General features: G+C 42.2%; 1 protein-coding gene across 1 annotated transcript in view; it reads right to left on the reverse strand.

Moving 5' to 3' along the window:
- The window catches only part of CAP2 (cyclase associated actin cytoskeleton regulatory protein 2), a 138,212-nt gene that overhangs the window by 110,683 nt on the left and 5,222 nt on the right, over positions 1–22,307 (reverse strand). The window contains exon 2 of the mRNA XM_055323414.1: positions 3,332–3,453. Coding sequence (XP_055179389.1) covers positions 3,332–3,452 — 121 coding nt within the window. The 5' untranslated portion in view covers position 3,453. The remainder of the gene's footprint in view (positions 1–3,331; positions 3,454–22,307) is intronic.

Genomic DNA, 22,307 nt, shown 5'->3' on the forward strand with positions numbered 1-22,307 from the left:
TCCCAGATTTTGTGGCCCTAATATGGAGAAACTCAACCCTAGAGATAATTAAAATCCAAACCAGGAGCACCTGGGTGGCTCAGTTGGCTTAGCATCTGCCTTCAGTTCAGCTTATGATCCCAGGGTCCTGGGATCAAGCCCCACATTGGGCTCCCTGCTCAGTGGGGAGTCTGTTTGTCCCTCTCCCTTTGCCCCTCCCCCACTCATGCTTTCTCTCTCTCTCTCTCTCTCTCAAATAAATAAGTAAATAAAATCTTTTAAAAAAATCCAAACCAAAACCTAGGATTCCCTTTCTCATACTGTACTGAAGTATCCATGCTCATAAACCTGTAGGATAAAGCTTCCGTCTTTTTCCTAGAGGCCCATTTCCACAGGCCCAGAGGGTGATGCAAACAGTTGTTGACAGTGCTGTGCACCTACAGCCTAACTTCTAAGCAGGCTTTTGAAGCTGAGTTACTGTAACATTCAAAATACAGTTCATACCAACTTCTGGAATGTAAAAGGGGGGCAAGCCCAAAGATTCCTTATAGATCCACTTGGAAGCAAATAAACCCATCTGTTGCAGGGGGGAGACACCTCAGAAGTCTCTGCTATGTGTTTAAAGTGGGAGGTTTTAGAAATGCGACAAAGCACTCTACATAGCAAAAGGAGTGGTGATAAAAGGGACTATTTTCCAATTTTCTTTCATCACTCAGCTCTGCTCACACCTTCTCTGGGCAGCCTTTAATGACCTTTCTTCCCAAACTGCAGCTTGTGAGCATCCCTTAATCAAAGCATCTGTGGCCCTGAATAGTAATGCATGGAGACCAAAGATTCTGGAGGATTCTGACTGTATCTAATAATATTCTGACTATATGTATAATTCAGCTTAGATTTCTTTGCATATAATGTAGTACTTGTTACTTGGCAGGCATACAAAAATACTTCTTCAACTGTTGAGACAAACTTACCTGATTATCAGGGGGAGAAAGAAAGAAAATACATAAAAAAAAACCAACATAGCACCAGTATCATAAGTAGGCAGTTCTCTGATTTGTGCACATTACAGATTTTGTAATGGTTCCATCTAAAGTTTCCTTTAAACGTAAGAATTTAAAAAAAAAATTTAGTTATAACATCACTGTAATAATGATGTTTATATTTAGAATAAGAGGTTGCCCTCAAGGACTTGTTAAAAATAGAATTTAGGGACACCTGGGTGGCTCAGCGGTTGAGTGTCTGCTTTTGGCTCAGGGCGTGATCCCGGATTCCCAGGATCGAGTCCCACATGGGGCTCCTTGAAGGGAGCCTGCTTCTCCTCCCTCTGCCTGTGTCTCTGCCTCTCTTTCTGTGTCTCTCATGAATAAATAAATAAAAATCTTTAAAAAACTAAAAATAGAATTTAGAAGATCATCAAAGCTCATTAAATTAAGAAATGAAAGTAATGCTATTTAAGATTAATAAAATGTTTTAAGGATGGGTATCATTTGGATATTTTGCTAATTATCCTGCTTACCAATAATCCTACTTCATTTCAAGCTGGATAAGAAATTGCTGGCTAAGTTGTTTTACAAGACCTTATTTTAATAACTGGTTTAGAATGATTTGCTATATTAGAAAATACTTGTTTAAATACATAAGTAATTTAATTATAGCCTTCCAATTTTGTTTAGCTAATTCATTTTCCCCAAAAATTATTTTTTCACAAAGAAAATACGAAGTGTAGTCCAGTACCTCCTGAAGCCTAAAGAGGTTCAAATTATTCCCCCCACTTCATTCAACAACACAGTCTTCTGAGAATTGGGATTTTAACATTATTTTATGTATTTACAGACTTTCTCTTTGTGGTCAGCAATTGTAATTTGATCATCCGATGTCAAAGACATAAGGAAATCAAGTTACTGAAGCGAACATGAAAATATTTCCTTACAAATGAGGTTTACTGAATCTCATATACCAACTATATAGTTAACAAAAAGAGGCTTAAAATGAAATCACAGATGTGTCTCAGTTAATGTGGAAGAAACTTACAGGCCCCTGGCAGCCTCCCTTTAAACAACACCCCCTTTCAATTCATTCAAAGCATTTTAATTTTCATTATGTTCCGGGGGGGGGGGGGGGGGAGACCAGCCTGTGCATTTGTGCTCACACAGTAATTTCTGTCCCAAGGCACAGCTCCAAATATGCCTGAAATTCTAGAAGCACCAATGTGGATCTTGCCTGGTGAAAGCTTTTTTTTTTTGAAGCCCCCATTCCCCAAGGCTTTTCCCAGCCCCCAAAGCCTGATAGGATTCAAAATGGGTCAGATAAAGAGGAAATGTACTTGACACAAGAATAGAGTTGCCAGATGAAATGCAGAGCCCCCGGTTACATTTGAATTTCAAATAAACAATGAATAAATTTTTAGAATAAGTGTGTACCATGCAGTATATCCCATGCAGTATTTGGAACACACTTATGCCAAAAAAAAAAAAAAAAGTAGTCCATCTGAAATTCAAATGTAACTGGGTGTCCTGTATTTTTATTTTGTTAAATCTACAACCTCAGACAAGAAGAAATTAGAAAAATTACTGTCGATAACTTAAAGCGTTTGCCAATATGGGATCCTTAGTGTTAACTTCTTATGTTACATAGTTAGCTTTTTATGTCTGATCATATAATATTTTAAAATCTTTTTTTTAAATATCTATTTATTTATTTTTTATTTATTTATTCACGAGAGACACACAGAGAGAGGCAGAGGGAGAAGCAGACTCCCTGCCAGGAGCCTGACACAGAACTTGATCCTTGGACCCCGGGATCATGACCTGAGCCCAGGGCAGACGCTCAACCACTGAGCCACCCAGGTGCCCCTAAAAAAATTTTTTTTCAAGTGTGGCATGAGCATATAATTTTAAAGGCAAATTTGATTACAAATAGGCACAGATAACTGGTAATTTTTGTGGATTATGCATTGAAATATTTTTCTTTTCCCCTTTTCAGGAATGGCTTGCATCTGGTTAATGTCATGGTCACATATAAACGAAAGAGTATGAAAATTGCAGAAAGTCATAAAAATATTTCTTGAAGGGCACCTGGGTGGCTCAGTCAGTTAAGTATCTGCCTTGGGTTCACGTCATGATCTCGGGGTCCTGGGATCGAGACCTGCATCAGGCTCCCTGCTCAGCAGAGAGTCTGCTTCTCCCTCTCCCTCTGCCTGCAGTTCACTCTGCTTATTCTCTCTCTCTCTCTTTCTCATTCTGTCAAATAAACAAATAAAATATTTTTAAAAATGTTTCTTGAGAACTAAGTGAGAAGGATAACATTAAGAGACCCTCATAGAGACCAGTAATGACAACAGTTTGTGTCCTACCTCCAATGACACCATTAATTTCCCCGAAGTCCCCAGGAGGCCGGTGTGACTCTGCAGACAGTACCTCCAGTCGGCCGACCACCCGCTCCAGTCGCTCCATCAGTCCCTGCATCTCTGCCATTCTAGAAAAACACAAGACACAAACGGAGTCCGTGTGAATGTCGGGGAGGATTAGCAAGCTGACACCAGTAGACTTAACAGCATTGAGAAGGAAAATACAAATTGCTTGGAATGGCTTTCGTTACCTGGAGAGGTTTTCTCCAGAGCAGGAAAATAGGTAAAATTTCAAAAACATAAAATTTGGAACAAAAGAAACCCACATAGTATATTGATCTTATTTTCCATTCAATTCAATGACATGTATATGTCCCATATATAATATACAAGAAATTCACTCCCGATGCCATTAACAAGTGTCTCCTTGGATGCGTCCTCCGGCTATGATACAATCTATGTCTAGCATATACTTAAAAGCCTGTGAACACATATCTCACAATTAATATTGCCAACTTCTACTAAAGGAACATATTTTAGCTATTTCCAATGATTCTTTCTCTACAAGTATAATGCTCCAGGGGATACTAAACCCACTGATAATTGCTTATTTACTCAATTATCTTAAGCCAAACAGTCTAGCTTGGGACTACAAGTTTATAAAACTGGATCATTTAGCAGGCAAATGGGGTTTTACCTCCAAGAGCTAACTGTCTTCTACTTATCACTATCTTTAGTGTTTCTGTCGCTGGAATATTTTAGATTACAATTATTCTGAATGGTGGAGATTTTAATTTAAAATATAAAAAAATGCTTATTTCCTTTGGCTGCTGGTTATTTGTGGACAAAAATTTAATTCCAGGTTGGGCAGTTTCTAGAGACAGGAAGCTTTAGTAACCGAGCAGTCTCGGCTGGGATAAATTGGGTTTGATGCTGAGTAAGGGGATTGAGGATAAAAGTGGGGTTGGGTATCCATCCTTCCTGCTTCCAAACGTTTCTTAGAGAGCTACACTGAGAGCCTTAAAATTGCTGGTCCTTTAATGTAATGTTATGAAGGTGACCCCTGAGGAAGGGAACCCAATCTAATTTGGCCAGGCTCGTGAGATCCAGCTTAGAGGTACCCTAGCTCCCACCATACCAACCCATGGCTACTTTTGGCAAAAGCAGGCTGCTGCCCCAGAGAGAGTAAAACATGCCTCATCTTAATCAGTGTCCGTAGTTCTTACTCTTGCAAACTTCCCAAGCACCATCTTGACCTAAAGATCACTGACACGCTCCCATATCAGAGACGGTGCTGCCCCAGAGGGTGGGTAAATAGTTTTGTTCTAAGTAATATTTTTTACTTCTCCTAAGAAAAAAATAATGCTTTTTATTTTTTTTTTTTTGCATTTTGTATTTCATTAGTTTTGAGCTTAAACATGATGATTTGCCACTGCCATTCTTAAAAGCAAGGTTATACTTATCAAAACACATGGATAATTCTCTCACTCTGTAATTCTGCATCCAAATGTCAGATGGTCATCAGATACGGATGGAGGAGTTCACTGTCTATTTTGGAAAGTCATCTCCTCCAAAACTGCCAGCAGCTACTCTTTCAAAATATGGGGCAGTATTCTCTGCACGGCTGAAATCAGCATCTAATCCCAAGAGGATTCAAAATTAGAAGTTTCTCATCTATTCTTTTCCTCTTAACGTCAGAGCTTTTGCTTCTACTGCAATTGAGAAAAAAAAAAAGGGAAGAAGAAATTTAATTGAATCCTTTACGTAATCTTGCAAGGGAACTGGGTATCCTGTAGGTGGGTGAAGGCCATTTGAGAGATGATAAAAGCCCCTCAAATCTTTTAATAGTTGTCCATCTGTTCACAGTTATCTGAGTTCCCTGTTACTCAACTTGCCAAATGTTACTGCCATAGACCTAAGCCCATGCTAAGAAAAAAAAATGTGTTTGCTTTGTTAGCGAGCTCCCGATGCCCCAACAGAGAGGCACCAACCACCTCCAGAGGCTCACAGTGCTGTTTCAGAGGGCCTGTTACATTTCACACTTAGGACGACTGTCCCTGACTGTGGCTTAATCAGCCTCCCTGACAAGACTCAAACTCACACTATCTAATAGCGCTCCATATGTTGAGAGACAATAGGAGTTAGCCCACAAACTGCAGGGCTGGGCTGATTGGTATGGAATGCAGTCTAGAAGCGAATCAGATGTCACTTCATGTAAAATCACCATGGCCTGGAGTCTTGTCACAGCCTCTTAAGAGATCAAAATACAGCTCACGCAAGGGAGCTGGAAAGATGCCTCTGGGTTTAAAATTTTAGAACAGTTTCCGAGAGAAGCAGAAGAAAAAATAAAAGAAAGAATGCACCAAGATATCAAAAATATACATGTTAGTATTCCCAGGGAGGATGAGGGGGTCCAGGATGGCTGTACCCTCTTCTCCCAAAAATGCACACACATGCTTCTCCTCACATGTGCCCTCAGCTGTTATCCTGGCTCTCAAGAATGAAGAAAGAACAGAGCAGCAGATTCTCCAAATTCTTCCCAGGCAGTCCCATTCGCCTTGGTTTTTCAAAGTGGATTGAGCCAAGTTTTCATGAAGAAGTGGGAGCCAGGAATTAAGAATTAGGCTGAGGAATGGGATAGGGCAGAGGATGTAGACAATAAGGTCAGGGTAAGGAATGAGTCAGAGCCAAGTGGAGAGACAGATGGGCTTGGACCAGGACGCCAACAGAAGAGGGGGATATAAGATGGCTGGACGTAAGATGTTCTAAGAATCAGACGAGAAGTAGAGGGAAGCCAGACACACAGATGGACAGATGATAGAGAGCCTAGGTCAGGGGTACCTGGGTGGCTCAGTCAGTTGAGGGTTATAGTCTCAGGGTCAGGAAACCGAGCCCTGCATTGGGGGGGGGGGTCCATGCTCAGTGGGGGGTCTGCTTGGGATTTTCTCTCTCTCCCTTTGCCCTCTCCCTGCCCCTCTCTTTCTTTCTCCCTCTCTCTAAAATAAATTAAAAAAAAAAAAAAGAAGGAAAGAAAGACAAAAGAGCCTAGGTCAGATGATGAGGCTCAAACTTAGCCTCCACTATCCAGTCCTCCTTTTCAGGCAGAAGTCAACCCCAAGATGAGGTCTCCTATAACCTCTGGATTAGAGTGGATAAACACAATTATCTGGCCGGGTATGACAGTGGATGGAAAGAAAAAGGGGGAGGAATATAGAAATTCATGACTTTCTCCTTCTAATGATCTGTCTCAGGGAATTATACTTGAGGTGAATTCCTTGTTTTATATTAATTTGGGCATATTCTTTTTTGAGCTCCTGTGTAATAGGAAGTGTAACTCATCATGTTTGTTTTTTTTTTCTCATTTGAATTTTCCCCTTTTAAAGTTTAACTTTTTATTATTTTATTTAAGATTTTATTTATTTCAGAGACAGAGAGAGACAGAGCACAGTGGGGTGGCGGGGTGGAGGGAGAGGGAGAAGCAGACTCCCCACTGAGCAGGGATCCTGATGTGGGGCTCGATCCCAAGACCCTGAGATCATGACCTAAGCCAAAGGCAGATGCTTAACCAACTCAGCCACCCAGGTGCCCCTAAAGTTTAACTTTTAAACATGCACAGAATTTAAAGAGTCAACAGTTCTGCAAGGCTTATTCCAAACACACAACAGTCCCCTGCCTGCCCTCTTCCATTTTGTAGTGAGAATCAACCGATTTCCATTATTTGAGCTACTGCATTCAGTAATTACCTCCTCCAGGCTTCTTTCCTGATGTCTAGTTTCTCTTCCAGGCTAAGCATTCTCCACTGAGTTGCCACCAAAATGAAGAGGGTTTACATTCTTCTTGCCTAATCCCTACCAACATGCATGCATACTTTCTTCTGCCCCAACACTGTTGTGTCACAATTTCTGTGTGACCAATCATCAATGTCAACACAATTATGACTATTCACAGCTGAGTCCTGATGTAGCCTATGATTAGTCTCCATTTTGTTGTTGCTGCTGTTTGCAAACCTGTTTTCCTGCAGCCATGTGGTTCAGCTTCTCAGTTTTCTACATACTTAAAAATTCTTTATCTCCGAGCTCTTCTCCCAGTTGTGTAAGTCCCCTTTCAAGCGAGCCAAACACATGGAATGCCATGAAGTCTTTCTTCTCAGAGGTTAACTCTTCCGGAGTCACTCTGAGTGCAGGTGTGCTCTCAGTAGGCCTGCAGCGCCTCTGGGACCAAAGACCTCCCTATACCCTCACCCTGGGCCTCCTCTCCCCTCTCTCTTGCCTAGTATTACCTGCTTTTTGAATTCTATATCCTCCTCTTTCTTGGTGTACTTCCTTACCGGTTTTAATTTCAGAGCACTGTCTTCTGAAAAAGTACATGAGAGGACTTTTTTTTTTTTTTTTTTTGAGAACTTGCAAGTCGGAAAATATCTTTATTTTGCCCTCACACTTGATTGGTGGTTTGGCTGAGTCTGGAATTCCAGGCAGAAAGTCTTCCTCAGAATTTTCAAGGCACTGCTTCATCGTGCTCTGGCTTCCTCGATTATTGTTGAGAGGTCCAAAGCCATTCCGATTCTCTGATTCTTCATCCTTTTGACATAACTTATGTTTTCCTTTCTGGAGGAAGTTTCTGGGGAAGTTTCACAATGATCAACCTCGTGGTTGAGCACATATTTTTAGTTTAGTTTTGTTTTGTTTTAAGTAGGATCCACACCCAGTGCAGAACCCAATGCAAAACCTAACATGGAGCCTAATGCAGGGCCGGAATTCATGACCTTGAGATCAAGACTGGAGCCTAAATTGAGTCAGATGCTTAAACGACTGAGCCACCCAGGTGCCCCTCAAATGTTTTCTTTATAAATGATTTTCAAGAAGTGTGAGAAAGATAGGAAAATGGTAATTGTATATTATATCTCTGAGTTTAGAAACTACGTATTGGGTTTGTTTTTGTTTTTTTCAAATAGTTAGGCTTCTACATATTTAAACAATTTAAACTCCTTTCGCAGCAACCGCACACATCTGCAAATATTTCATACATTTCAGTAACAATACAATCAGTCAGTATTCTCTCACATACTGCCTTGAAATAATATGCGTTTAAAAAATTATTTTTTGCCTCACTGGTCATTTTATAAAACTCATCCTTAAAGTACAGAGATTCAGCTCCTAATGCTAATTTTATGTCCAATGTTCTGCCGATAGGCAATGGTTATTTTAAAACAGTAAGAAAGATAATATTCCTATTCTTTCCCGTGGTAGTTTCCAGAAAAGGAGAGTTCCCCACACCTACAGACATTTTATAAGGTCGCAATCATTTTGTGTGTTTTTTTTTTTTAAGTAGTTTCCATGCCTGAACCCACAACCCTGAGATCAAGACTTGAGCTGAAATCAAGAGTCGGACTCTTAACTCACTGAGCTACCCAGATGTCTTGCCACCAAGATTTCTAAGAAAAGTTTTCTCAAGATCACATGTAATGGTTACTATAAAATGAACATTTTAGGGGCACCTGCATGGCTCAGTCAGTTGTGTCTGCCTTTGGTTCAGGTCATGATCCCAGGGTCTGGGATCAAGCCCCACGGCTAGGTCCCTGCTTGAGAGGAGCCTGCATCTCCCTCTCCATCTGGCCCTCCCCTCCTTCCTGTGCACACACACACACAAACACACACACTCTCTCTCTCTCAAATAAATCAATAAAATCTTTAAATAAGTAAATAAATAAAATGAAAATTTTGGTATGAAATTAGTTTTTTAGTCACATATGTTCCCCCAAACATTAAAAAAAATTCAGAAATAATCAACATATATAGTGCATTAGTCATAGGTGTACCACATAATTATTTTGTATATATATACAGTAGTCCTCCTTTTTCCAACAGGGATACATTCCAAGACCCTCAGTGGAAGCCTGGAATTGCAGACAATATCAAACTTTATATATACTACGTTTTTCTCCTGTATACCCATACCTATGATAAAGTTTAATTTATATATAAGGCATAGTAAGAGATTAACATTAATAATAAAATAGAACAATTACAACAATATGCTATATTGTAATGAAAGTTATGTAAATATGACCTTCCTCTATCTCAAAATATTTTCTCATACCATACCCCACCCTCCTTGTGATGATGGGAGATGATAAAATGCCTACGTGATGAGATGAAGTGAGGTGAATAACGTAGGCACCATGACGAGAGCGTAAGACTGCTAATGACCTTGTGGCATCAGAAAGAGCATCACCTACTTTCCCACCACGACTGACCACAGGTAACTGAAACCTTGGATAAGGGGTGACTACTGTACATTGCAAAATGACCCCCACAATAAGCTCAATTAACCATCACCACACTTAGTTACAAGGTTTTTCCTCGCGGCAAGAACTTTTAGGATCTACTTTCTTGGCAACTTTCAAATACACAACACAGTACTGTTAACTATAGTCATCATGCTGAACATTACAACCCCAGGACTTATTTATCCTATAACTGGAGGTTCCTACGTATTTTTATAATGACTCGTTTGCTTTTAAATAGTGCTCTGCTAAGGAGACAAGCACAGTTTCTGTGGAATCATGTTTGGAAGACAACACTCCTTCATCCTTCCTATTTTCTCATCCAAATCATCTTGTGCTCAGTGGTAAGTGTTCTGGTAAGATCTAACTACTTAGTCTAACCAGTATAAAAAGCAGCTTTCATAGCTGCATTGAAAACCGACATCCCAGAGTAGAGAGTAGTGATAAGCCCAGAACAACAGCCTACTTGTCTATGTTACACTCTCGGTATCTATAAGACACGCTGCTCAATTAAACTACTGTCTCGTGCTATCTTTTCTGCTAGCACATGCACACCTTGTGTCCCAAAGAGACAAGTCTGAGCCCCTCATGGGCCGAGGTACCACCTTTTACTCTTCTCCCATCTTCCGCTGAGTCTTGCCTGCTGCCGCGTACATAGAGAATTCTATAAATATTTTTTGATTGACTAATTAATTGGCTACCCCTCACCGCCTTTCTCTTGCCTGCCCACTCACTGGCATAATCCCAGATCAGGTGGCAAGCCAAATTTTCACAGGAGCAGCTTCCATTTAGAAGAAGACCCTGGGTTAGTTTTTCCCACTTAAAACCACAGAGGCTTCCTCTTAAGATTCACAAGAGACCCTTGCTCTCTGGACTGTGAACCTGGGGTTTCCCCCAGCTCCTCTTCTCTTCGGGATTTCAAGATTTTTAAAACTCCACATTGTCCAAAGGGTTTTGTAAATTCCTCACAGCAAGTTCATAAAACAAGCAAGGGAGAACCCTACTGTGGTAGAATTTCTGTGTTAACAACGGTTGGGTCTTCCAGGTTCAAGACTGCTGGTTGAAGTCCTCCTCACTAGGCCAAAGGTGCAGAGATCATTGTGGTGAGCGTTTCTCCCCTAACTCTATGATGAAGACCCAGGTTCAAGGGCTTCCAAAGATCATGAGTCAAAGCTGAAACTTGTGACAGGAGATGGAAGACTTTCTAAACTTTTCTCATGATGAGACTGGGAAGTTGGCTTCCATGTGAGCTCTCTCAAAACAGTAACGTCACAACGGACTACTTTCTCTATGAATCCACCCAAATTAAAAAAAACAAATTCTCGAACTATCATCAAACCCGGCTGCCCTAGAGGTTAATTTCCTCTTATCATGACTACAACAATTTCCTTCTTTCTTTCCTCCAGAAGCTACCAATCACTGGGGGAAGGAATTGTGTGGTTCGCTATCACTGATTGGGGTAACAGGATGTGTAGAAGAAACAACCATGGTCTTCAGTGCTTCATTCATTGACTGGCTCACTGAATATGCTGGTTTCATTCATGCAGTTAGTTTCCACTATCTGCCAAACACAATGCGCATGGGTAGAAAATTAAGGGGGATTAAAATATATTTATTTCTTGCCCAGCCATCTTGGGAGGGGCTGGAAACAGACCCTGCTCAATCAAGCCAGGGAGTTGTTTTTCTAAGAGATACACACTTGCATTGCCAACATGCCTCCTTTATAGCTTCTGTTTACTCTCCTATGGATCATTTCCGGGGCCAGCTTCTCACCAAACAGGGAAAAAAAAAAAGCCAACATTTTCTTTTTATTGCAAAGAAGTTTAACGAGTCTCTGAATTTATTTTTAAAGATTATTTATTTATTTATTTATTCACAAGAAACCCATAGAGAGAGGCAGAGACCTAGGCAGAGGAAGAGGCAGGCTCCCTATGGGGACTTGATCCCCGGACCCCAGGATCATGACCTGGGCCAAAGGCAGATGCTCAACCACCGAAGTGCCTCAAGTCTCTGAATTTTGAAACAGGAAAACCAGAATGGGAAAGATCAGGGAATCACACAAATAAAAGAACACCTTAAATTTTTTACAAAACCGGAAAAACCATACAAGCTCCTCATCAGCCAATGGATTCCTCCAAAGCCTCTTAGTAAGGTCCCAGGACAGAGAAAAAAGGCAAGCTGTCTTCAGTTGGACTTGCAAAACGACCTCACCCCAGCCTTCTACACCTCAGCTGGTTCCTAAGACCCAGTCACAGAGACAAGTCATGCCTTCCCAAACATGTCCCCCACCCCCACCACTCCTCTCCTGTGCCACCATTCTGCTGCTCCCACTGCCTCAATGGTCCTGCTCGGCACTGCTGCACCCATACTCTACATCTTAACTCCTCCGAAAGGCTGCACCATGTCCCCAGATCAGAGGTAGCCTCTCTTTACCACCTGCCATTTACTCCTTGTCATCACCACCAAATTCAGAGTGGGGTACAGGAGGGTAAAATAAACAACCACACGTAGAGAGGACAACCCCCTTTCCATCTGCCCTCACCACTCCACTCGTATCACTTCTCGGGAGCCTCCTTGATTTGTCTTGTGACACAAATATTTCTCCTCTAAGTGGGAATCTGAAGATAAGCGGCAAGGACTCATAGCCCACTGTAGTGGAAAAAGTGTTTTGGCATCAGAGAACCTTAATTTGAGAGTCCAGCCCCTTAACTAACAGCCTACATTGTTCTGGGCAGATGACTTAACCCATCTGAGGCTCAATTTACTATCTTCTAATACACAAATTCATCCCTCCTTCTTCATTTGCTGACTTAAGGAAACTGTGCAAATGTGTTTCGAGATGTGTTCTGCGCTGGCCACCAGGGCCACACAGATGAGACACAGATTCCTCAGCGGGCCATGATCTCCTTCAGGAACAGACAGTTGGGCAGCCGGGGACAGTCCAGCACTCCAGGACACCAGGCAGCAGGGAACTGGGCCATTTAGCAGGGAAGAACCCAGTGGGAACTGAGGCCACGGGGGAAGTCTAAGTATATCTTGAAGGCTGGCTCTGTGCCCTGACTTGGGGTGCTGGTGCTGGGTAAGGACAGAGCCATAAAATTGTAAGAGTCTGAATGTAGAGTGGGACCAGGACAGATCCCTATTTCACTCTCCCATCATGAAGTGTGAACTCTCTTAGCTAAAGGTGAGGCAAAGACCCTTTGCCGAAAACAAGCTCCCTCCTCTAACTCACTCCATGACCCTTCCTAAGCTTCCATGCTGTGGGGGACATCTTTCTTTTTTGTGTCCCCACATTGCCCTTTTGCTCTTGTTTAGCCTATGGAGGAGGTGTAGGTCAAGTGGATGTTTCTAGGAGGTCCCCAAGGGCCACTGGGAAAAGAACCATGGAGACTCCACTGGCTAGGATACCATAGCCTGGGAAGGGTTTCCATGGACCTTCCGTCCCTCCATAAAATACATTCTGCTCTCCTTGGGTGCAGAATATATAAAGAACTCTTACAACTCAAAAATAAGAAAAATACTCCCAACTTAAAATTGGCCAAAATATTTGACTAGACATTTTCCCAGCGAAAATATGCAAATAGCCAGCAGGATATAGGAATATGCTCGACATCAATACTAATCATGGAAATGCAAATCAAACAAACCCAAAAGGAGATACCACTTCGCATCCACGAGGATGGCCATCACCAAGAAGACAGATGGTAACAAGTGCCAGCGAGGAAGTGGGGAAATCAGAAGCTTCCTACACTCCAGTGGGAATGTAAAATGGTGCAGCTGCTATGGAAACAGTTTGGAGGTTTCTTAAAAAGTCAAGTACACATTTGCCATGTGACCCAGCCATTCCACTGGTAGCTATCTACTCAAGGGCAATGTATGTCCACAGGTGCAAATGTCCATGGCATCGTCATTCATAATAGCCAAAACATGAGAAGAAACAGCCTATAAGTCCATCAGCTGATGAATGAATAAACAAAATGTATCCATACAACAGAATATTATTCAGCAAGAAAAAGAAAAACAAAAGAAGTACTGATACATTCTACAACATTGATGAACCTCAAAAACATCAAGCTAAGTGAAAGAGCCCAGCACAGAAGACCAAGTACTGTACAATTCCACTTATATGAATATCCAGAAAAAGCAAATCTCTAGAGACTGAAAGTAGATTGCCTAGGGCTGGAGATAGGAATGGGAAGTGAGTACGAATGGGTACGAAGTTTCTATTTGAAGTGAGGGAAATGATTTAAGACAGAATCGTGGTGGCAGGTGCACAATGCTGGAAATCATTGAACTGTGCACTTAAAATGGGTGAATTTTATGGTATGCAAAACTGTACCTCAATAAAGCTTTCAAAAACAAACAGGTACAACTGATCCTTAAACCACGCAGGGTTAAGGGGTTCCAGCACCTCCTGTGCAATCAAAAATCCACATATAACTTTTGACTCCCCCAAAATTTCACTACTAACAGCCTACTGTTGACTGGAAGCCTTACCAATAACATAAAGAGTCAATTAACTCATATTTTGTGTGCTATATGCATTATATACTGTATTCTTATAATAAAGTAAGCTAGAGAAAAGAAAATGTTATTGAGAAAATCAAGAAGAAGGACACCTGGGTGGCTCAGTGGTTGAGTGTCTGCCTTTGGCTCAGGGTATGATCCTGGAGTCCCAGGATTGAGTCCCACATTGGGCCTCCTGCATGGAGCCTGTTTCTCCCTCTGCCTTTCTCTGTGCATCTCATGAATAAATGAATAAAATCTTAAAAAAAAAAGAAAGAAAAAAAGAAAGAAAAGAAAACAAGTTAAATCTGAGTAACTTTGCTGTTCTTAACTACCAGCAAAGACCTAGGTGGCAACTAACTTTAACCAAAGACTGCTCTGAGAGGCCACACCCTCACTCCCGGAACTAGCTCTGTAGGGTCCAAGATAGGGGACAGAGTAGAGCAAGGGTTCACACTGCATCAGAACCGCTGGGGAGAAGTGGGGCCTCCAAAATGCAGATTCCTGGGCTCTGCTCCCAGCAATACTGATTCAGTGGTTCTGGGTATTCCCAGCAGCCTGCATTTCTCAGAAGCACATTTCAGAGTAAAAGGCCCATACTTTGAGAAATCCTATGATAGAGGTACACAGGAGTGCCCTGGGAGCAGGTGCACGCACAAGGGCTGGGGTGGGGCGGGGGATGTCAAGAAAGGCAGATACTCAAGTGAGCCCTGGGAAGGAAGGAGGCTTTTAAAGTTTAGTTAGATGCTAAGCCAAATCTCCAAGGATGAAGAGGTGTTATTCGGAAGACAGGTAAGTAAGGTCAATGCTTCCCTGAGCCTGTGCCCAGCATGTGCCAAGCCACGGAGGTATTACAGCTAGAAAATATTTATTGAGCATTGACTGTGTGCCAGAAGCCATCTAAAAGCACATGGGGAAAAAAAAATAAAAGCACACGGGAAAACCAGGGATTGATGAGTGGCTGGCAGGAGTGGTGGACAAGGCTGAGAGGAGATGTGGGGATTTACTACTAGGTGGCAGCGGCCTGGAGAAGGTGTGAGAATGAACGAGAATGCAGGTGATTTAAGACAGGACTACAGGATCGGTAGGGCCGGCGGCGGGGGGTGGGGGGGGAGAGCAAGAAGGCAGGACATGTAGGATGCCTCCCCCCTGGGGCTGGGCAGTGCAGGTGCAGGTGCCAAGGCTTGCAGGTGGCCAGCAAAGACAAGGAGCTCCGCTTTAGACTTTGAGCTCAAAGTGCCTACAGGGGTGACAGCTGGTGGCTGCAAGGAGCGAGGGGAAAAGGGAGGTTCCTGGGGTGGAATTGTATCACCTGCCTAATAATAACAGCCACGGGATTTGGGGAGAGCTCTGAGGAGATGATGAGGTGAGCTTTGTGAACTGGAAGATGATGCCCCAGCATCCCTGTTCTAATTTATCTTTGAGCGCCCCGAAGGCCTCCTGGGGGGTTGTGTGCACCTAGGATGCGCGGGTCACCCCCACACGATGACCAGGGACATCTCACACACTGTGCTTCTAAGGCTATCCCTCAGCACACACGATGGCAGGGACATTCGTACCTGAAAGCATGAAGGGGGGTCGCATTTGCTACGGTCCATTACTTCTCACGACTTGACTAAACACATTGCACTTCGCTAAACCCTGTAGTGTCGGCGTTAAGAACACCGTGAAGACTGAAGGCAGGCAGGTTTGCTGGAATCCCTTCTGATCTCAAACGTACTGGCATTCACTGGAAGAGTTATACACAGCTGAAGAGCAGATTCAGCAACTCTCTTAAAAGGAGAACCCCGAAAAAAAAAGCAGAACCCCAATTATTAATTTTCAAGAGCTGGGCCAGTTTTGTGCATGGACATTTGTAACAAATGCAGGTGTGATCACTTGACTTCGAAGAGCCAGGTTGATGGATTTGGAAGCAAGATCGCTCTGCTTCTTCATGCATCTCCAGCATTCCCTTCCCCGGCGGCTACGTTCATACTTAACTTTATTACTTTTAACAAAATTGGTGTTTTCAAACAGAGCTGTGGACCACCAAAAGACTGCAGCAGCTGCTTTCTCCTCCTCCTCCTCCTCCTCCTCCTTCTTTTTTCTCTTTAGACCCAGAAGCCCAAGGTAAGGACGGTATAGAGAAAGAGGACAATGCAGAACCAAGACATTGGGGTCTGGGGGACACAGGGATCAAAAGTATCAAAAGGAGGTATCGATCAAGAGGGAATTGCCGCACCAGCCTCGCTTTAAACTGTTCAAAATTCAAAATGCAAACTCCCTGACTCTGAAAGATAATAGCAGTGGGTGAATTGAGGAAAGTGATCAACACTTGAAAAGGAGACTTATTTGGGAATGTGTTTTGGGTTTTTTTTTTTTCTTTTCTCTTCAGGGTTGACCCTAAGTTGGAACTATGCAGGGGGTTCAGGCAATAATGACTCTGAGAGCAACCTCCTCTTTTTGGCCAGAAGACCTGGAAGGAAGGCCCTGCAATGGAAAAATGTACGGAAAGTCCAGGGTCATGCGTGTTGGGGTGGGATTCATTTTTGTACCCCAAGAGTGGCTGTAGCCATGGAGCCGCACCACAGAACAGCAAGCAGCAGCAGAAGCAACGAAATGCTTCTCTGTTGTTACTGCCAGAAGAGCAGGGTAAAGAGGTCCCTGTGGTCCAAAGAGTGTGGGGAGGGAACACCTGGGTGGCTTAGTGGTTGAGCATCTGCCTTTGGCCCAGGGTGTGATCCCGGGGTCCTGGGATCGAGTCCTGCATTGGGCTCTTATGAATAAATAAATAAAATCTTTAAAAAAAAAAAAGCTCCACAAAGAATGTGGGGGAGAATCCATCTGTACTATGTACTAGTGTTTTCCTCCTCCTTTCTTCTCAATGCTCAGCCCTGAGAACAGCCCTGGTCTCCGGGAACTGTACCATGGCAGTGTGAGCGGCTGAAACTGCAAGAGAAACCCAGTCTTTCTGGCCAGAAGCCCAGGTAGGAGGAAAACGCTCTGGGGACAGGACGGTGAGAGAGGAATCCCAGAGAAGACCGTGCTGGAGAAAGAGGTCCCTTGATCCTGTGCATGAACCAGCACAAGCCCCAGGCTTGCCCAGAGCTGCACACGAGTGGGCGAGATCCAAAGGCTTTGAGATCCAAGTTGCAGTAGGATCCAAGTTGCCATGTCTCAAGTCCACACTAAGCCCTAAATAGTGATTCCATGGGACACAAAGCAGCACAGCAAGGATTTTCAAAACTGCACTGATGTTGGAACCACTGCCCACAGAACGCAAGACAGAACCGGGCTGACTGCCTGGTAAATGGAAAACAACAACAACAACAACAACAACAACAAAATACACGCAAGGGACTGGGGGAAATGCAATCAGTTCTCAAGAGAAAAAACAATCCACAAATGGTAACCCCTAAATGACACAGATGTTGGAATTATCGGACAGATTTCTGTTTTAATGATGTACTGGGAGATAAAGGTAAACATTCTTAAGATGAATGGAAAGACAGAAGTTCTCAGCAGAGGCACAGAACCCATAAAAAAGAAACAAGTGACTATTTTGGAGCCAAAAAATACGATGCAAAAAACACACTGGATGAGCTCAATAGCAGGATGGCGATTGCAAAGGGAAGCTACAGTGTACCTGATGGTATCGATATTATCCAACCTGAAGAACAGAGAGAAAAAGAATTGAACAGAGCTTAAGAGGCCTGTAGGACAATATTAAAAAGTTTAATATTAGTGCCTTGGTATCCCTGGAGAGGACAAAGAGATTGTGGTGGGAAATATACCCGAGGAAATAATGAGCAAACGTTTCTCAAACCTGATGAAAACTACACACTGACAGATCCAAACAGTGTTGTCTGGTTAATAATATACACGGACATGCACACACACATAATTCACAGTAAGTGTCTCTAAAGGGGAGACCAAGAAAGATGAGAACAGTGAGGATATAACCACTTAAAAAGAAATAAAACCTGATAAGCTATCATTCCCTTTTGAGAGGTGTCATAAGCATCAAGACCTTTAGTTTTTTTTTAAGATTTTTATTTATTCATTTGAGAGAGAGAAAGAGAGAGAGTGAGTGAGAGCACAAGCAGGGGGACAGGCAGAGGGAGGGGGAGAAGCAGGCTCCCTGCTGTGCAGGGAGCCCAATGGGCTCCATCCCAGGATCCTGAAGTCATGACCTGAGCTGAAGGCAGATACTTAACTGAATGCAAGCCACCCAGGTGCCCTAAGACCTTTATTCTTAAATGTCCTCCCTAAATCTAGCAGAACTAGGAGTCACTAGAACCCTGCCAATCAACAATTTGGTTCCGTTATCAACACTAAACGTGCAGACACCAGTTCCCTTATTACTGACCGTTGATACTTTGGTCTGAAAACAGAGGAAGGATAAGCTACAAAAAGGATTTCCAAATTTTCAGTCATAAATATCCAGAAAGCATTCTGTAAAACCCTCCTGCCCATTTTTAGATGGACATGTAAAAAAAATCTTACCAAAATGTAGATGGCTACAGAGAATGTAACCTTTAGCATTCTGCTAATATTGACCCACAAAAATAAACTGATTTCTCATTCTCATACACTGAAATTCATATTCATTTAAAAAAATACACCATACACCCACCAACAGGTTGCTTTTTGACAGTCACAAATTTCTCATAATTACATTTTCTCCTCGAACTTATGTTTCCATTCCTCTTGCCCTATAGAAATGTATCCTAGTTTTATTTATTTTATGCTTTAATGCTTTTTATTCATTATTCTATCATACGTTTCTGCATCAAAACTATGTTTATAAACCTAACTTTAAATTCAATGGCAAAAAAAAAATGCTCTCCTGATTGTTACCACTGTAACTCTGAATGCAACTTATCAAAACAACACAAATACTACAAAGATTGATAATTACTAAATGTATATGAGAAGTAATTTTTATTGGAAAACCTCTTTTGAGCACTTTCATTTCTCAACTTTTTCATGCATATGTGGATGAGTATATTTATTACTAGAATGAGTCAAAGTTGACCATCAATTTCTCACCTTTTGTTTTTATCAGAGTAAATGCTGGGAAACTATGCCCACATAAATGAGAAGATGGGAATGGGTGCCTTTTTGTAAGAGAAAGGTCACTTCATTATTTGAGTTCCTGAGTATACTAAACATCACATGGTGAAGAAATATCAAAAATTATTTGAATCATCAGTGTAAGGAGAAACTGAGATGATGGACTCGTGAGCACCCTATCTGCTCATCCAACTGGCTTATCTCAGCCATTCACTGTCTTTGACGAGGGTCATTTACAATTCTGTAGACATAGCAGTTAACTTGTAGAAAACTGATTGGATAGTAGGTAATTATTGTCCAAAAGCATGTAAGTTTTATCCTCTGGAAGTTCAACTGACTTTCCTTTCTCACTGTGGAAGAAGCCAATTCAAAACCAATTAAGCAAATTCATTTCAACCTTCCTTTCAGTGGTCTCCTTTGAACTGACTGTAGACCTTCCCAGCTCTCTCATTTTTTTAGTATGTTTAAAAATATTCATTTTTGGGAAGGCTGGGTGGCTTAGCTGGCTAAGTGTCTGCCTTCGGCTCAGGTTGTGATCTCAGGGTCCTGGAATCAAGCCCCACGTAGGGCTCACTGCTCAGGAGGGAGTCTGCTTCTCCCTCTGCCTCTCCCCCTGTTCATGCTCTTTTTCTGTCTCAAATAAGTACTTTTTAAAATGTTCATTTTTCATTTGTACAAGAATCCTGATTTCATTCTTTTCTAAATTTGTCCTTTAATATCAGTTTACAATTTGATTAGATTGATCTTCAGTTTTGTGTGTGTGTGTGTGTGTGTGTGTGTGTTTTGGGAGGACATTTAGAAAACACATGATTTGCGATGTCCAGGCATTCACTTTGAGAATGATTTCAGAGAATCATTCACTTTCTCACCCTAAAGGTGATATTCTGAAATGTCTCCCTTTTCTGCCTTCCTCACCCCCTAGTTATTTATATCCTTGGAGAGTGCAGTTTAGTAAAAAATAGGTTAGAAATAGGCCTTTTTAGTAAAATGAATTAGGAAGATGGATTAGAGATATAGTCATTTCTTAGGTAAAACGAGAGAAAGGCACTAATGGAAAAAGAAGATGAGAGAGAGAACCTGCATCTCTGTGGCACACCTGCTCTCAAGAAGACTAGTCTTTGAGAAAAAGACACAGGGAAGAGGAGGATCTGGAAATTTACTTTCTCAACACCTGTGTGCATGTACCTGGAGGGAAGTCTTTGAATACAGTTAATGTAGACAGTTTAAAGATTGTTGGCCTAAAATAAGAAGCACAAAAATGAAATCAACCCCTGATTCTATCCAATCTAGACTCATCTGCATTAGCAAACCTCTTTTTAAACATGTTCAGTAACTGGAGAACTTGTATTAGATAACTGTCCACCTTCACTCAGAAGAGATGCTGAGGGAAGAAGAAGAGCCAGAGGGCTGTGGACAGAGGGAACTTTGAACAACAGAGAGCACCACGAGAGCAGAAGAGCAACGAAGAAGCAGAAATGGAAATGAAAGAGGAATCAAAATGGCAACTTTAAGAATTTTGGCTAAATACCTGTGAACCTGCATCGCACCACTGAAGATCTGCAGCCACAGCTTCCAGTCTAGAAGACGATACCAAAAGAAACTGTGTGTGGTCTACCAAATGCCAAACAATCAGTTGGACGGACTCTTCTTCTATCAACCTGCTCACTAGACCAGATATCGGGGTTCCCTGCTACCGGATGGGTATGAGCCCAAGTCCCAGACAGTGTTCAGTGGATGCAAAGACAACCCTCATATCTCATCAATCCCTTACCTACACACTCTGGGCTTCTAAATGGAGAATATGTAAAACGGACAGCCTTAACTACACATCACACTATAATCGGTCTGGAAGCCTATTGTACCAGGTTCTGGAAAATCCAACTGGCTAATTATCTTAGCGTGGTCCACTTTGCTTCTTGTTGCCTTAGAGTAAAATAACCAATTTATTTCATAAAAATCCAGTGATTCTGGGGTACCTGGGTAGCTCAGTCGATTAAGCATCTGACTCTTGGTTTCAGCTCAGAGCATGATCTCAGGGTTCTGAGATCGAGCCCCGAGCCAGGCTCCTGATTGAGCACCACGGAGTCTACTAAAGTTTTTCTCTCACTCTCGCTCTACCCCTCTTCATCCTCACTGGAAGTTGCTCTTTCTCTCTAAAATAAACAAATAAATCTTTGGGGGGAAAATCCAGTGATTCTCCTCTGAATAAAACTAAATGCAAACAGGTTGGAACTAATGGTGACTAGGACCTTAGGTTATCCTTTGAGACATGTGTGCACAGCCAGGGACGCCTCCTGTTTATCATTATCCTCCTTATCTTATCTTCCTTCCTTGGTATTACTCTTTGCATCCCAGCAACCTTCACTGTGCTGGACCTAACAACAGTCATCCAAATCATCCAACATAGGGGAATGAAGACATAATCAACAGATCCCAGAGTTTCTCTGGATTTCCACATGGACTGATGCAAAGTAATAAGGGTTGTTTTCTTAGCATACTGTGTACTACTACAAGGTTTGTCTCTGTTGTCTCCAGCATCTTGCTTCACCAGGGACTACCCCCCTCTTCAATACTAAGGCAGAAACACCTGGCTTCAATTTCCAGACTCCCAGAACCCTCCTGCTCTTTTTTAAAAAAAAGATTTTATTTATTTATTTGAGAGAGAGGGAGAGTGAGCATAAGCAGGGGGGAGGAACAGAGGCAGAGGGAAAAGTAGGCTCCTACCGAGCAGGGAGCCCAATGCGGGGCTCCATCCCAGGACCCTGAGATCATGACCTGAGCCGAAGGCAGATGCTTAACCAACTGGGCCACCCAGGCGCTCCTCTACTGCTCTTTAATACACTATCAAAACTAGAATGATTTTAGATCACACTTGTATAATGGCCTTTAAATTCTGAGAAGCTAAGGAGTATAAGACTCTCAAGGTTACCTAACTTATCCTTTCATTAGATAGATGTGAGTTTTCATATTGGGGTTATTGTACCTTTTCCACTCAGTTAAGTGGTCAACAAGAAGCCAGGATTATTAGATGTCTAATTAATGAGTCAGGTCACGTGACATTATTACTATTATTATTATAAATCCATAATGATTGAAAGTTCTTTCTCTGATCTTAGAACACTTGCTACATTGCTTCCT

This window comes from Nyctereutes procyonoides, unplaced genomic scaffold (assembly GCF_905146905.1).
Source record: "Nyctereutes procyonoides isolate TBG_1078 unplaced genomic scaffold, NYPRO_anot_genome, whole genome shotgun sequence".
NCBI lineage: Eukaryota > Metazoa > Chordata > Mammalia > Carnivora > Canidae > Nyctereutes > Nyctereutes procyonoides.